This window comes from Lygodium microphyllum, chromosome 2 (assembly GCF_053477565.2).
Source record: "Lygodium microphyllum isolate KBCC chromosome 2, Lygodium_microphyllum_v1.1.10, whole genome shotgun sequence".
NCBI lineage: Eukaryota > Viridiplantae > Streptophyta > Polypodiopsida > Schizaeales > Lygodiaceae > Lygodium > Lygodium microphyllum.
In genome coordinates, this window is record NC_141136.1 from 142,008,862 (window position 1) to 142,023,629 (window position 14,768).

The 14,768-nt window shown below is 41.5% G+C and overlaps 1 protein-coding gene across 2 annotated transcripts in view; it reads left to right on the plus strand.

The window, feature by feature from the left end:
- Window positions 1-2,077: 2,077 nt before the first annotated feature.
- Window positions 2,078-14,768, plus strand: part of LOC148040411 (uncharacterized) — a 33,828-nt gene continuing 21,137 nt past the window's right edge. Inside the window, exon 1 of one of the 2 annotated variants that reach the window (XM_087699398.1) lies at window positions 2,078-2,356. In XM_087699398.1, the coding sequence (XP_087555524.1) occupies window positions 2,177-2,356 (180 nt within the window). In that variant the 5' untranslated portion in view covers window positions 2,078-2,176. The remainder of the gene's footprint in view (window positions 2,357-14,768) is intronic. The other variant, XM_087699393.1, reaches the window with a different exon arrangement.

The window sequence follows — 14,768 nt, forward strand, 5'->3', positions numbered from 1 at the left end:
TGTTTACATCTCCCACAACAGTGATTGGACATTAAAGTCATTAAAGAATTCCATAGTTGTTGGGCATTACATTGAGCATAAACAATTATTACTACAAATCACTCTTGTTCTTTGAAGTGAATAGATAACCACCTATTGTAGTTGTTTGTAGTTATACTTATCAAATAACCCTTGAAGCTAATATGTATTCCGATTATTGTTTCCCCACTTTTGTGATTATGATGGGTATTAAACCATACATATTTACTATTGACAAGTCTTAGATTTTTATCCATGTTCTCTCTTGTGACTTTGACTTCTTTTAAGTAAAGAACATTTAGGGCAATTGGTTGATCTTTCAACCACTCAGATGATGGTCTTGTCACGGTCTTATCAACCCTTTGTAGTTGAGAGATAGCATTTTAATGGACTTAATCATTAAAATGATTATTTTTTGGCTTTTCCTTTCCTAGCACTCTCCTTGTTCTATAGACTTGATCATTAAAATGATTATTTTTTTGATTTTCCTTTCTTACCACTCTTCATGTTCTTGGAGAAGGGATTACTTACACTAGTCACCACTTTAGAGTATCTTCTTTTTGCATGTTTACTCTTTATGTCATTATCTAATTTTTTTGGACTCAAAGAGATTTCACTTTACAAAACCAGTCTTCAGTTCCTTTGCCCTCTTTGACATTCTCTATGGTAACATCACATTGCTCATTGAAATCTAAAATATTTCCTTCTTTTTTTTGGGAATTGTCCACAAGTATTTCCTCACCCTTAGAATCTGATGAGAAGTCTAAAGTTTTCTTCTACTAACTTGGGTCCATTTGAATCATTAGGGACCTCTGATAGGAGGGGAAAATATCTATTGCTATCCCCCCCCGGGCAATCTTTGATAGAATACCCAATTTTCATGCATTTAAAGCAAGCATTATGTAGATTTCCATATGACAATGCTTGCTTTACAATGGTTTTACCTTTTTTGTGTTAGAGACATGTAGTCTTTTACTCATGTCCATCTTAATCAACACCCATGGATACCACCTAGGATTGATTAGATTCATTGGTCTCTACCCTAAAAGCCTTTGTAGGGGTGCTATTAGGGTTTTGATGAAGGGGAAGAGGTTTTTGGGTAGGTCAATTAGCTCTATTAAGGCAAGTACCAATCCTTAGCTCTAGAAGTTTCTTCATGTCCAACGGTGTCACAAGAGAGTTAACCAACATTGCAAACTTACCATGCAAAATGTGAATTTAAGGACTTCCCTTCTCCTCTTACAAATCTCACCTTACACAAACACACACATGGGAATGTCAATCTCTCTCTCACTTTCTCTCATTAGTTTTGCTACTAATTTAAGGTAAGTGTACCAAAAATAGATAGAGATTGTGCATTCATTTTGTGTGAGAATATGTGTGCGTGCATATGTGTGCGTGTGGCAGTTTGTTGGTATAGGGCGAGATTGATCTCCTAATCCAACATTCCTAAGACCTCCCAAGTGAAAGTCTTACGGTTTGGGTCTCTTTGGCACTTTCCCCCAGTCTTGGCTCCCTCCATTCTGAGGAACAACATTTTGCTAGATATTTTGATTGAGTAGGTCAGTATTTTGGTAAATAGAAGGGGCAAATAAAGGATTAAATAAGAACATTAGAGAATTGACAAGTCCTTGATTTTCACTATCATAGGAAGCGCCTATTGATAACATAATGCTTGTTGGAATTGTTCCAAATTGTATTGTGTGAGCCATCATGTTAGCTTGTGGCGATGACCTTCCCCTGTTTGAAAGGGGAGAGATTGACAACATTGCCCCAAGCCTTACTCACTGCTCACAAAGCTCGACAATGATAGGGTGGAGGTTCCTCTACTCCATGTAGGATAAGTTGCCCAAATGGAAAAGTTTCCCATTGGGCCAAGTTCATTGGCTCTTCGCGTGAGAGTTCTCAACAGCCCTAAAATCGTTCCTTTTCGCTTGTATATTTTAATATTTGTGATTGTCGATCTACCCCTAACATGAAAGAGGTTTTTGCAAAACCAGGAACCACTAAAAAAACAGGCTTTCAGAAAACCACTCACGAGAAAAGTTCCCTTGGTTTTTAGTGAAGACAGCGATACTATTGGATTGACCAGCGATAGTCGTAGTAGGTAACTCACTTAGCAGGGGTGCGGGCAGGAAAGAGGAAGACAGAGAGCGCGATGGCGTCGAAGGTGGTCCCTAAGATCGCATGGAGCCCCCGTCTGGTCATCACCCTTGTACGCGGCTTCCCTGGCTCTCGGGAGCTCCATCGTCGCACCCTCCACGCCCTTGGCCTTCGCAAATCTTACCGCACCGTCATCCGCGACAACACCTCCACCATCCGTGGAATGATCAATCAGGTCTCTCTCTGTACCTCTCTATGTGTCGTATGTAACACGCTAATTTCCATCCTTATGTTGATCATCTTGCTTTTCGTTTCTTTATATCCCTTTATGAATGAACACTTTAGGCAAGGCATTTTGCACAATCAATCAACCTCGACTTTACCGTCTGTGTCCATAAAGCAAGTGGCAATCTTCAAAAATCTGCATCCTGTTGCGAACAACCACACTCAAAGCAGCCGTCCATTTACAAGCATGCATCCTCAGAGAATAAGAAGAAGATACTCCTCACTAACCACTTAAATGAGGATAAAGTTCTCGGTGTAGTACATTGCACCGTTAGCCCCCTCTTAAGCTAAAAATTAGTCTTTCTTCGGTGTAATGTTAGTCGATATCTTTTGGATAGTGGAGTCACTACTATGATAGTGGAAGCAGCTCCATTGACTGATGAGATCAAGGGCAGCAAGTCTAAGATTGGGCATAGGCTCTAAACTAAGGACTAGTTCCCAAAGGCCTCGAGACTTCACAGCTGTTGCGTGAGATTGGACTGAATTGTGAAGTTTGACTTGTTAAAGTATTTTTTTACTAAAAACATTCTTGCTGGTTGCAACTAGAGTTTTAGTACTGGCTGAAGAATAGGATGGGGAGTGGATTACACTTGGGGGATTTGCCCCAAAGTGCCCATGGGCCACAATGTACATGCATAGTAAATCCAAAAGTGGTGGTTTAAAAAGGCTAAATTCAACAAAGGCACGAGAACCGTCTAAGTAGTTGAAAGATGAGAGCGGTGCAATGTAAGCAAGTAAGGGAAATCCTTGCGTTCAAGTGGTCAAAATGTATGGTACAAACTACACCAGTGAGATTCCTTATGAAGATGTGCTAGGGTTTGCAAGGAGAAAACACAGAATGTATAAACATGACTAAAACTCAATAACTTAGACATTAACATAATAAATGCAAACCCTAAATGTAAAACACAAAAACACAAATACAAACACAAACAGAGAGAGAAGAGAACTTTGAAGTGAATGAATCAATACAGTAAATGAACGTAAGAGTGTACAGAATGCTCAAATGCAGAGTAGTGAGTGATGACGTTCATTGTAGACGAATCTTGGGTGTTGAAACCAGCAGTTGGAGTGCGGAAGAAGGTTGGAAAATGGTCACCTCAGGTTGTAGACAGCTAGCTGATAGTATAGGAGGGGTATGATGATGAAGGTGGCTTGTTGGACAGCAAAACACAGTGGTAACAGGTGTTGGAGGGCACGGCAACATGTTGACCAGTAGCAAGTGTAAATGTAGGTTGGGAAGGTGTGGGAGAGAGGAAAATAGCTAGCGATGGTAGCAGGATTGCAAATGGAGTTGAGGGGATGTAATATTCCTGCCACAACGTTTCATATCAAGAAACAAATTCGGGCTTGAGGCGTTTTACTCACCTAGGGATAGGTCTTAAAACCTTGGTCAGAAATTATCTTAGGGGAAAGGTGTGGTGGCTGTGCGAGAACTCCGTTAAGGTTCCCCGAATCCTAGCCAGTTGCTAGAAAAAAGCGTTTCACTTCATGAATCAAGGGTAACTACGATCGCTCCAGTCGGACGAGAAGCCCTTATGGGACACCTTTGATGGAGCTAGTTATGTATCGAGACCTCAATTGTCAAATTAGGACCCCGAGCTTATAGGTTGATTCTCGTGGGAACGGCTGGTACCTTCCGTCATGGGGTGGACTCTGGGAAACCTAGACGATAGACCTTGTGCATTCTCGCGAGTGCTGGGTGAAGCCGTCTAGGATAGTTCCCCCATGGACCACGAAAATGTGCTGCCAGGGAATTGCTAGCTAGACACATGACAGGGGAAGATCTAGGCAGCAAGGCGACAACTAAATTGAGGGTGCCAAGTGCTGGAGAGGGTTGTGTTGTAGTTGGGAGGGTTTGGACAATAGATGGTAGGTGATTGATGGTTGAAATCTGCATGGTAGAGTAAGAAACTTGCACACAAGAATGGAATTGAATGGTGGACAACTTGTCTATTTATAGATGCAGAAGGAACCACCTAAATTAGGGTTTTGCATGTGGGACACAAAAACTCTCTAGGACTGTTTCCCGTTTGATGACATTCTTGGTAATTTATATGTTTTCGGGTAACAGTTTTAAAGAGCTAATCGGAATATAATGAATTTTTAGCTTAACACGTCCTCTTAAGCACAAAATTGAAACTAGAAAGGGATTGTAAGAAAAGCTCAAGTCCATTTTTACCCCAAGACATCCCACCCCAAAGTAGCTAGGGTATCGAACAAAGGGTGCACGACAACTGCGAGCAATGATTGTCTTACCAAGGGAGTCCAAGTGATTATCCTAGAGAGGCCAAGGTATCAAATAAATGTTTCTTGTCGGCTGCCTAGTGGTCTACCAAGACCTACAAAGGTGGATGGGATCAAATTGAACTTTTTCTTTTTGGGTTAGTTGAGAATAGATATGGTTTGTTGCAGCCTATTCTCAAGATCAGTTTGAGATACCAACCATCTATGAGATTGGTGATGTCTTTGAGGGTCTTTTGCCTCTTGCATTGGGACGTGCGCCTATTGTAAATGCAAAAAAACAGATGTATTATAGCAAGTTGTTGCTTCACCTGCCCCAAATCAGTCCTTGGTTGATTATGTCTTGCCTTTGGTAGCGGACCAAGTAGCTGAGCAAGAAAGAGCTGTTATGCAGCAAAAACAGTCCAGAGATGGCTGTTACAAACTCTCTTGGAGAGTAAGGTTGATGCTCCTTTGCTTCAATGTACTAGAAAAGACTACTAAACAAGTTGCTCATAATGCAAGGTGGTACATTTTGTGGAGAATTCAGAAGTTAATACTCTTCTTGATGAGCATGCATTCATTCATGAGCTCACTTTTAGATGAGGATGAGTGTACTTCATCCGATAATGCACAATAGGATGTACATTGGTTGCAGGCCATGCAAGAGGAGTTGGACTCTGTTGCTACCAATGGTACTTGGGATCTTGTTGAGTTGCCACTTGGCAAGAAGGCTATTGGCACTAAATGGGTTTTTAAAATCAAATGCACGGTTGATGGTTCGATTGATAGATACAAGGCATGCTTGATTGCCAAAGGCTATGCTAAAAAAAGGGGCATAGATTTTGAGGAGACTTTTGCTCCTACATCTTGCATGAGTACAAATAGATGTGTTATTGCTATGGGTGCCCATCATGGATGGAAAGTACATTAGTTGGACATTAAGACAACATTTCTTAGTGGTGACCTTCATGAGGATTTTTATGTAATCTTTAGGGTTTGTGGTTAAAGTAAAGAGCACTTGGTTTGCAAGTTAAACAAGGCTTTGTATGCCTTGAAATGAGCTTGTGCATGGTATTAGAAGGTAGATGCTTATTTGAACAAAGGATTTAAGAACAATCCAATTGCTCCTACTCTAGCATTAGGAATGAAGGGGGGGGGGGGGGGGGTCTTGTTAGCAGAGTATTTGTCAGCTCATGTGTGAGTCTGAGCTTGATCTGGGCTGGGCATTTTTATTAGGTATTTTAGGTATTTTTCTAGTGTGGCATTTTATGCCAGTGGAGCATTTTTATGCACCAGTCGGCCAGCATTAATGCTGTCCGACCAGCATTATTGCTCCCCATTTTTCAGCCTATTTATACTCAGTGCTCCTCCTCAGTCAGTATCATCATCTTCACCATCTGCAGACTCTGTGGAGAGAGGAGCTAGTGCCAGTGCCCACGCAACCAGTGACTCACTGTTGTATGCGACTATCTCGTGTTCAGATATATGGATTCCATTTCCCGTGCATACATATGAGTTCTCATCTGTATCGTGTTCTTTTCTTTTATCTTTTTGTCTTGTGTTTCAGCAGTTTATTTCAGCACATGTTTATGCTTCCACCGCTGCTCCACTTTTGACATGGTATCAGTTTTCAGGATTTGTGTTTCTGCTGCGTTTTCTTGCTGATTTCAGGACTGTTTTGTACCCCTGCTGATCAGACGACTGCTGTCGCAGCCAGGCGACCTGTTTTGGGGCTATTTTCAGCCTGCGTTTTTTGCAGTTTTGCCCTCGCCTGCTGCCTCCGCACCCTCTGCTGCCTACGCACCCTCTGCTCCCTGCGTTTTTCATTTGCAGCTGCTGGCGATAGTTTTCTACCTGTTTTTCTTCAGTTTACAGTCTGTGTTTGCTGATTCAGCATCTCTCGTGGCTGGGTGACTGTTACTTCAGGCCGTTTTCTCTGTTTTTGGCAGTTTTTGACTGATTTTTTGACTTTCTGCAGCAGATTTTGTCTTCTATTGATCAGATTTTGGGTTCTATTGCATGTGAACTCTCTTTTTCTGTAGTCTGTGCTTGTGTTTTGGCTGTGTTTCCTCTCTAAATTCTATCTCTTCTCTACTTCTCTTCTTATCCTCTCCATATGGCTCCTCCGTGCACTTCCACTGATGATAAGTTATATATGACCTCGATGCTTCTTGAGTATGAGACATCCTTGAGATTACAGGGGCGGCTTCCGGCACATTATGGCGGTGAGGCTTATGTAGCTTCAGAGAGGGGTGACGGGAAGAAGAAGTCGAAGGCCTAGTGTTACCACTGTGGCAAGAAGGGACATTTGCGGAAGGACTACAAGAAGTTAGTGGCTTCCAGGAAGAAGGAGCAGAAGACGAAGCGGGATGTTGACTCTACCGATGAGTCCTCTCCTTCATCCGACTCCGACTCAGATCCTCCGACCAAGGTGAAGTCCAAGGCGCGGAAGGGATCCTCTTCTTCGGATCGCGGGAAGGGCTTGGTGGCCCCTTCCTCGGCTGCTTTCTAGTGGTGGTGATGAGGTCATCCCTCACGACTCTCTTGTGCCAGAGAGGGAGTGTGAGCGGGTGTTCAGATGGGGCAGCCGCGCCTCAACTATATTTTTATACAGGTGCATAGGTTCCAGAGAGGGACGTCCCTGACGCATCGACTTCAGTCTGGTGGAATCAAATCCTGGAGCTGGGATTGACATCCAAGTTCATGATGAGCTGGTCATCTGACAGAGAGCGGGAGGCTTTCGTCTGGAGCACACATGAGGGGACACTTTGGCGGTCTGGCCGAAGGCAGGGAATCCATGGTCACCTATGTTCAGAGGCATTTTTGACAGGATGGTCTTGTATGCTACTGCGAGACATTGGTGATGGACACAGAGACATGCTATAATCTCTATTTTCAGGTGTTTGGTATGATCGACATCGACATCAGGTTCTCTCCGAGGCACCTTGGTGGTGGCTTGATCACCCACTGCTTGGGTATCCATGGTTCTACTTGGTGGTTCTATGTTGTATAGTTTCTGATCCCTTTTCATTGTTCTATTGTATTGTATCAGATCCCTCATGATCTGAGAGAGGGTGTTAGCAGAGTATTTGTCAGCTCATGTGTGAGTCTGAGCTTGATCTGGGTTGGGCATTTTTATTAGGTATTTTAGGTATTTTTCTAGTGTGGCATTTTATGCCAGTGGAGCATTTTTATGCACCAGTCGGTCAGCATTAATGCTGTCCGACCAGCATTATTGCTCCCCATTTTTCAGCCTATTTATACTCAGTGCTCCTCCTCAGTCAGTATCATCATCTTCACCATCTGCAGACTCTGTGGAGAGAGGAGCCAGTGCCAGTGCCCACGCAACCAGTGACTCACTGTTGTATGCGACTGTCTCGTGTTCAGATATATGGATTTCATTTCCCGTGCATACATCTGAGTTCTCATCTGTATCGTGTTCTTTTCTTTTATCTTTTTGTCTTGTGTTTCAGCAGTTTATTTCAGCACATGTTTATGCTTCCACCGTTGCTCCACTTCTGACAGATCTTTCTAGTCATCGTTCTTTATGTAGATGATATGTTACTCATTGGACCTTAAGAAAATAGAGTGGCATATTTTAAGGGTGAATTGAAGAATACATTTTCTATGTTAGATATGGGTATTTTACATTACTATTTGGGGATTCAGCTCACCCAAAATCAGCATGGTATCATCATGCCATAGTTACAGTATGTGGAAAGCTTCTACATAGGTTTAATATGTACAGAGTATCCAAGGATAGAGTAGTGTTGTTGTCACAACTCTATAGAAACAGAATTTGTATCCTTTTTCATTAATTTATCTATATAATGATTTATTAAATTTATTTCCTTTGCACTAATTAGATATAAAGAAAAGTGCATTGGAGCTGGCCACTGATGAGTGGTCACAGGTTATGGTGGACCCACACGGTGGGTTAGAGAAAAGATAGTTTACACTTCCACCTATATGACCCGATTGGGCGCCTGTGACTAGAACTCACGCATATCAGGGTTAGACTCGCACACAGAAAGGATTGATGCCTTGAAGTGTGGGCTAGATCCACCAGAACAGACAGTTACAATCAACAAGATGGCATGATCATGAAATGCTTGTATAATGTGCATGTGTGGGCTGAAAGCTTGAAATGCACATTTCTTTGCATAGGAAAGTCACATGAAGATTCGGATACCATTTTTGCGATGTACACGGAAAAAGCTTTCATATGATACCCATATTGGGGGGGTCCCTAAATTCTAGGAGATCCCTAAATTTTAGGAGGTCCCTAAATTTTAGGAGCCTCGAATTAGCCTAAAAATGCTAGTCCTAAAAAATAGGGATGTCATTTTAAAAATAGTAAGTTCTGTACTCTGATTGTGCTTACTAAATTTGGTTGTTTCTATTCTTGACAGTATTCAACCCAAAAAGGAAGGCCATAGAGAAGAGACAAGTGTCAAGACACTTGTCACACAAGTTTCCAAGTGTCCCACCACTTGTCACATCTCATGACATGTGGATGGACACTTGTCTTGTGCTACTCCACTTTCCCCTTTTGTACTAGCTCTCCCCTCTCCTATAAATAAGAGCTCGTTTTTCTTCATTGTACATCATTTTTCTTTGCTGTAAACTCATGTATAGCACCCACAGATAGCCAGAAACTGGCCCCATCCATCCCCATCATCATTCCCCACTTCTCCATTATCAAATTCCTCCATATTCCCTCTTCTATCACTGTTGTTTTACAAGACAGCAAGACTGTAAATTCATTACAGCACCTCCTTCTTGAGCTCTTTCTTCCATTTTAGCTACAAGAAGCAAGCTCTATCCATGTACTGCTGATCAACGATGGAGAAAGGCTGAATTCCCCTTTTTATTCTCTCATACTGTAAAGAAATCAGTTCTTATCATTGCATAATAGATAATGCATGTGTGTTTGTACATCTTTGCATGATCTTGTGAGAGTGAGAATTACTTCTTCTCACTCTCAGGTTGATTGTAACTGAGCTCTTCCCTAAGGGACTTGGGTTGAGCAGAAATACATTCCTTCGGGGGGGGGGGTTGCCCATCTTCAACCCTCAATCTTGTCTCCATTACTTTTACATTTTTATGGCTGTAATTTTGTGAGTAATTTTCATTTTCAGCTTTAAGTGTTCATTCTCTTTTCTATTAAATCTCGAAAACAAGCAAATATCATAATTGTTAAGCATACTACATTGTTCGGGGCGTTTACAGTTGTCGGAGAGTGATTTCACTGGAGACAGATCCCATGTCATGAGGACATGTATTTTTGAAACCTCACTTAGCATGTGGATTAATTTTTAATCACATGATTAAGTAAATATTGCACATGTGAGGCGCCACTAGGATTAAAGTAAATTTACGAGCCTGGGACCTGAAGAAATCACGGGATATCAAAGGCAAAAGTTGCTATAAGTCATGCCGCACAGGTACTTGGTGGTATCCGGTGCCAGTTGTTAACCTAGATCATCCATTTGGCCATAAGTGTTAGTTGGTGACACTAGAGAAGTGGTGTTTAATGGTACCTAATGCTAATCTGATGGTCAAAGATGACGCAGAGACATTTGGGAATGGAAGTTGCCTAGCCAATTTAATTATTGGCCAGTCAGATTATTTTTCAGGGCACCAAAATAATTATTAGATTAATTTTCAGTATTTAAAGACTGAAAATTAATATTTAATTATGAAAAATGCTAGAAAAACCATTTGGGAAGGTTGCCACTTGTCAAAAATGCCCATGCAAGATTGAAAAACGTCTTTAGAGGCTGGAGAGAGGCATTTTTATAAATTCAGTTTGCAAGAGATAGGAAGGGGAGGTTGCTGGTCTGATTTGCAGCCATTGGAGGACCTTCTGAGCCTATCAAGGGCAGGAGAAGACCAATCAATAGCAGGAGACAACATCTACAGGTTGTTGCTGTTGAGATAGGGTAATAGGAGTAAACGACTGATTTTCTTCAGTTTTTTGCATCTACAAGCTGTTGTGGCAGGGCAGCAGCTGCATTTGACTGATTTTCAGCCATTCTTCACAACAAAACTCTGAATTTTCGCTCTTTACAGCTTTCCCCTCCAGCCATTTCATAGCCTTGCTATGAAGATCTCAGTATTTGGACCCTTGGAGGCTGAGAAATTTCATATTTCTCTGCTGTAAACCTTTGCAGCAAGAATTAGGGTTTAGCAGCAGTCTTGGGAAGCGTGCTAGAAATTGGAAGCTCCAAGACTTGGATTCAAGAAGGCTGAAGCTGTTTTTAGCCTATTCAAGTGGAAATACCAACAAATAATTGAATTTGGGGCATTTTCCATCTCCATTAAAGTGGGTGAAGGCCAATTGATTGCTCGAATCAAGGGGCAATTCGGACTAAAGACTTGCTAGTGATTCATCACAGCAAGGGGAGTTGGAATACGGAAAGGGATTGGGAGAATCCCATTGTAAATCAACTTCTTCTTCAATAAAGCTAAAGAAATACCGAAAGGGGCACCAATTTCGGGGCCAATCGGGTGTGCATTGTCCAAGATCAGTAGGTAAATTTGTATTTTCAGATTTGCATTAATTGTTTGCTGCTGTAATTAAGTTGTAATCAGGGACTTACCACCCATCCACGGAAGGAAGGCTGGTTACATCACAAGTACTTTTTTTTTCTTTCAGAGAAAAGTAAAATTCTATTAATACACCTTAGAACAAAGTGTCCCAAGACTAGAGCATTATAGACCTCCCAACTAGCAGAAATGTGCCACTAGAGAAAGCTGAAAACTAATCACTCAAGACAGAGAATGGTTAGGAGACAAAAAGAGAGGTGTTTGCAGACGTAAGTGGCTTGCTGGAAAGCAAAAATACAGGTATTGCAATAATTGCTTGGTAGGAGAACCAAATTGTTCAATAACATGGTCGACAATTGAGCGAGTTTGAATGGATGCCATTCTTTAGAAATATATCTTACTTTAATACGCTAATGGAAGGTTGGTTGTAGGAAGAATCACTGTTTAATATTGAACTTGAAGCAGAAAGGTGACAAAAATGGAGGGATTCTTAAATGCATGCCAAAAAGTTGTATAATATTGGATATTGGAGGCAATTTGTGTCAGAGTGCAGTGAATGTGGAAGCATATGGACAAGATTGAAAGAAAATGAACATGAGAGAAAGGGAGAGAGAAAAGAGTTAGAAGGACGTAGAAATCTATAGTTAATGAAGGCTGGCATGAAGAGGGCAGATAAACAAGGGCTGTAGACATATCTCTTTGAGTCGAATCTCTCCCACCGGCACTTGGAAAACAAGTATGTGTGGCAGGCTGCCAAGTGGGTTAAATAGGAGAAAAGAATGCAGTCAGCCAGCAAAAAACTGGCCGATGTGATAAAAAATTGTTGACTACAACATAAATGAATAAAATAATCAGCGATCAGTCCTCTAGTTGCCATGTGGCACCATCGCCTACCTGACAAACTACCCATACATTGTGTCTGGTGAAAATGTTGAAGATAATTGCTGGTCCCTCCACTTGAATTTGATTGAAAACAGCTTCAGCCTTGTTGAATCCAAGTCTTGGACCTTCTAATTTTTGTCACGCTTCTTGAGGCTACTGCTAAACCCTAATTTTTGTTGCAGATTAGGGTTCATAGTAGAGAAATCTGAAATTTCTTAGCCTTTTGTGATCTCAATGCTATAACCTTTAGAGCAAGGTTGTAGAAAGGTTAGGAGATGAGAGAGAATGTTGAGGAGAGAGAAAATTCAGACTTTCTTTGGGAAGAATTGAAGAAAATCTGTCATTTATTGCTGTTGCCTTGTCTCAACAGTGTGTGGATGCAAAGAATTGAAGAAAATGATTCATTTACGGCTGTTGTCCTGTCTCAACAGCCTGTAGATGCTGTCACCTGTTGTTGATTGGTTTTCTCCTACCCATGGCTGCCTTTGGTCCTCCAATGGCTGCAAATTAGACTAACAATATCTCCTTCCTCTCTTTTGCAGGCTGAATGCACTAAAATGCCTCTCTTTAGCCTCTAAAGGCGTTTTTCAGTCTTGCATGGGCATTTTTGACAAAGTGACAGCCTTCCCAAATGGTTTTTTAGCATTATCCATAATTAAATATCAATTTTCAGTCTCTAAATATTGTAAATTAATCTAATAATTATTTTAGTGCCTTGAAAAATAATCACACTGACCAATAATTAAATTGGTCAGGCAACTGCCATCCCAAGTGTCTCTGTGCCATCTTTGACCACCATCAGATTGACATTAGGTACCATTAAATGCCACTTCTCTAGTATCACCAACTGACACTTATGGCTAAATGAATGACCTAGGCCAATAGTATCAGATATCGCCAAGTATGTGTGCGGCATAACTTACAACAACTTTTGCCTTTGACATCCCGTGATTTCCTGGAGTCCCGGGCTCGTAAATTTACTCTAATCCCAGTTACACCTTACATGTGCAACATTTACTTAACCATGTGGTTAAAAATTAATCCACATGTAACGTGAGGTTTCAAAAATACATGTCCTCATGACATCATGTCTTTTGAGCTAATCGCCTTCCTTGCGTTTTGGGCTTGCATCTGCAATTGCTAAAGCTTATTAACATGCTCCCGTATAGAAGAAGACTTGTTAGGACTTAAAGTCCTCATTTGAACCTATAGGGACCCGCTTCACCATGATCATCCCATTGTACATTTGATCAAGCTCCAACCATATATCCCCAACCACAGTTAAGTGCTCGATATGAGCAATGATGGCTCGAGTATAGGAGAGAATAAGGAAAGAACGAATGCGGGCATTGAAATTGTCCCAATGTGCTTGTATCTTCATCAAGTCGGCTTTCTCATTTGAAGAAAGCTTGGAGGGAGGACGGTCTATAGCCTCGGTCACAAGTTCCGTCAAATCTTAAGACTCCAAGATGGCAAGCATCATTGTATGCAAGATGGGATGATTCTCCCCATCAAGCTTTTATTTGTAGGAAGAGTCGGCAATACGGGGTCTTGGGTCCATAATAGCTTGAAACTCCGTGTCAATTTTGGTCGACATTGTAAATAGAATGACTTGCACAAAAACAAGGGCAGCCCCCTTTGACTCCGCGCACGGTGCTGGTGCCTACTAGGGCTCCCTCTGCTCATCCTCAAAAGAGTTTCACCAATCGGAGGTGATGAAAACTCAAAATTTGTAGGGAAAGGTTGAAAACACAGCCTTCCTCCTTCATGAACAGCAAAAACTCGCAAAAAACAGCAACTTTGCTCCTTCCTATTCACTATAGCCTCCAAAGGCTGAAAACTGAAGCTTTTGTCATGAAGAATCTTCGTGATCAAGTCTTCCCATGATCAGTCAGCCCTCCTACGCTGCTCTGATACCATATTAGAGTGCAATGAATGCAGAAGCTTATGGTCAAGACTGAAAGAAAATGAACATGAGAGAAAGGAAAAGAGAAAAGAGACAAAAGAACGTAGAAATTTGTAGTTAATGAATCTTGAAATGAAGAGCGCAGATATATAAGGGCTGTAGATGTATCTCCTCAAGTTGAATCTCTCCTACGAGCACCTGGAAAACAAGTGTGTGGGGTAGGTTGCAAAGTGGGCTAAATAGGAGAAAAGAATGCAATAAAATAAAGTAGACGGCCAGCAAACAACTGGCTGACTTGATCAAAATCTGCCGACTAGCACATAAATGAATAAAATAACCAATGATCAGTCCTCCATCTACCACATGGCACCATTGCTTGCTTGACAAACCGACTATACAGTGTCCGCTGAAAACACCCATTGATTGATAGGAATAATGAATAATGCCCTTCGAGAGTATCTCTGATAGAACTAATTGCACCAATGGTAACTTGAGAAATGCTAGTCTGAGGGATGAATAATCTCTAACAATTTGGTACTAGATGTTGAAAACGCAGGCTGATTAGGTGCTATGATGATGTAGCAAGTGGAGACCTCCAAGTAGCAGGGCGATGGTTGGAAACAGGTCGCCTAGGTTTGGATGGTGATGGGTTGTAGTTGGTGATGGTTGGATAGCACATGGTAGGTGATTGATGGTTGAAATTTAGACGGTAGAGTGAGAGAGCTGCACAAAAGGATGGCGACTGAATGGGGGCAATTTGTCTATTTATAGATGTGGATGGATCCTTCGAAATCAA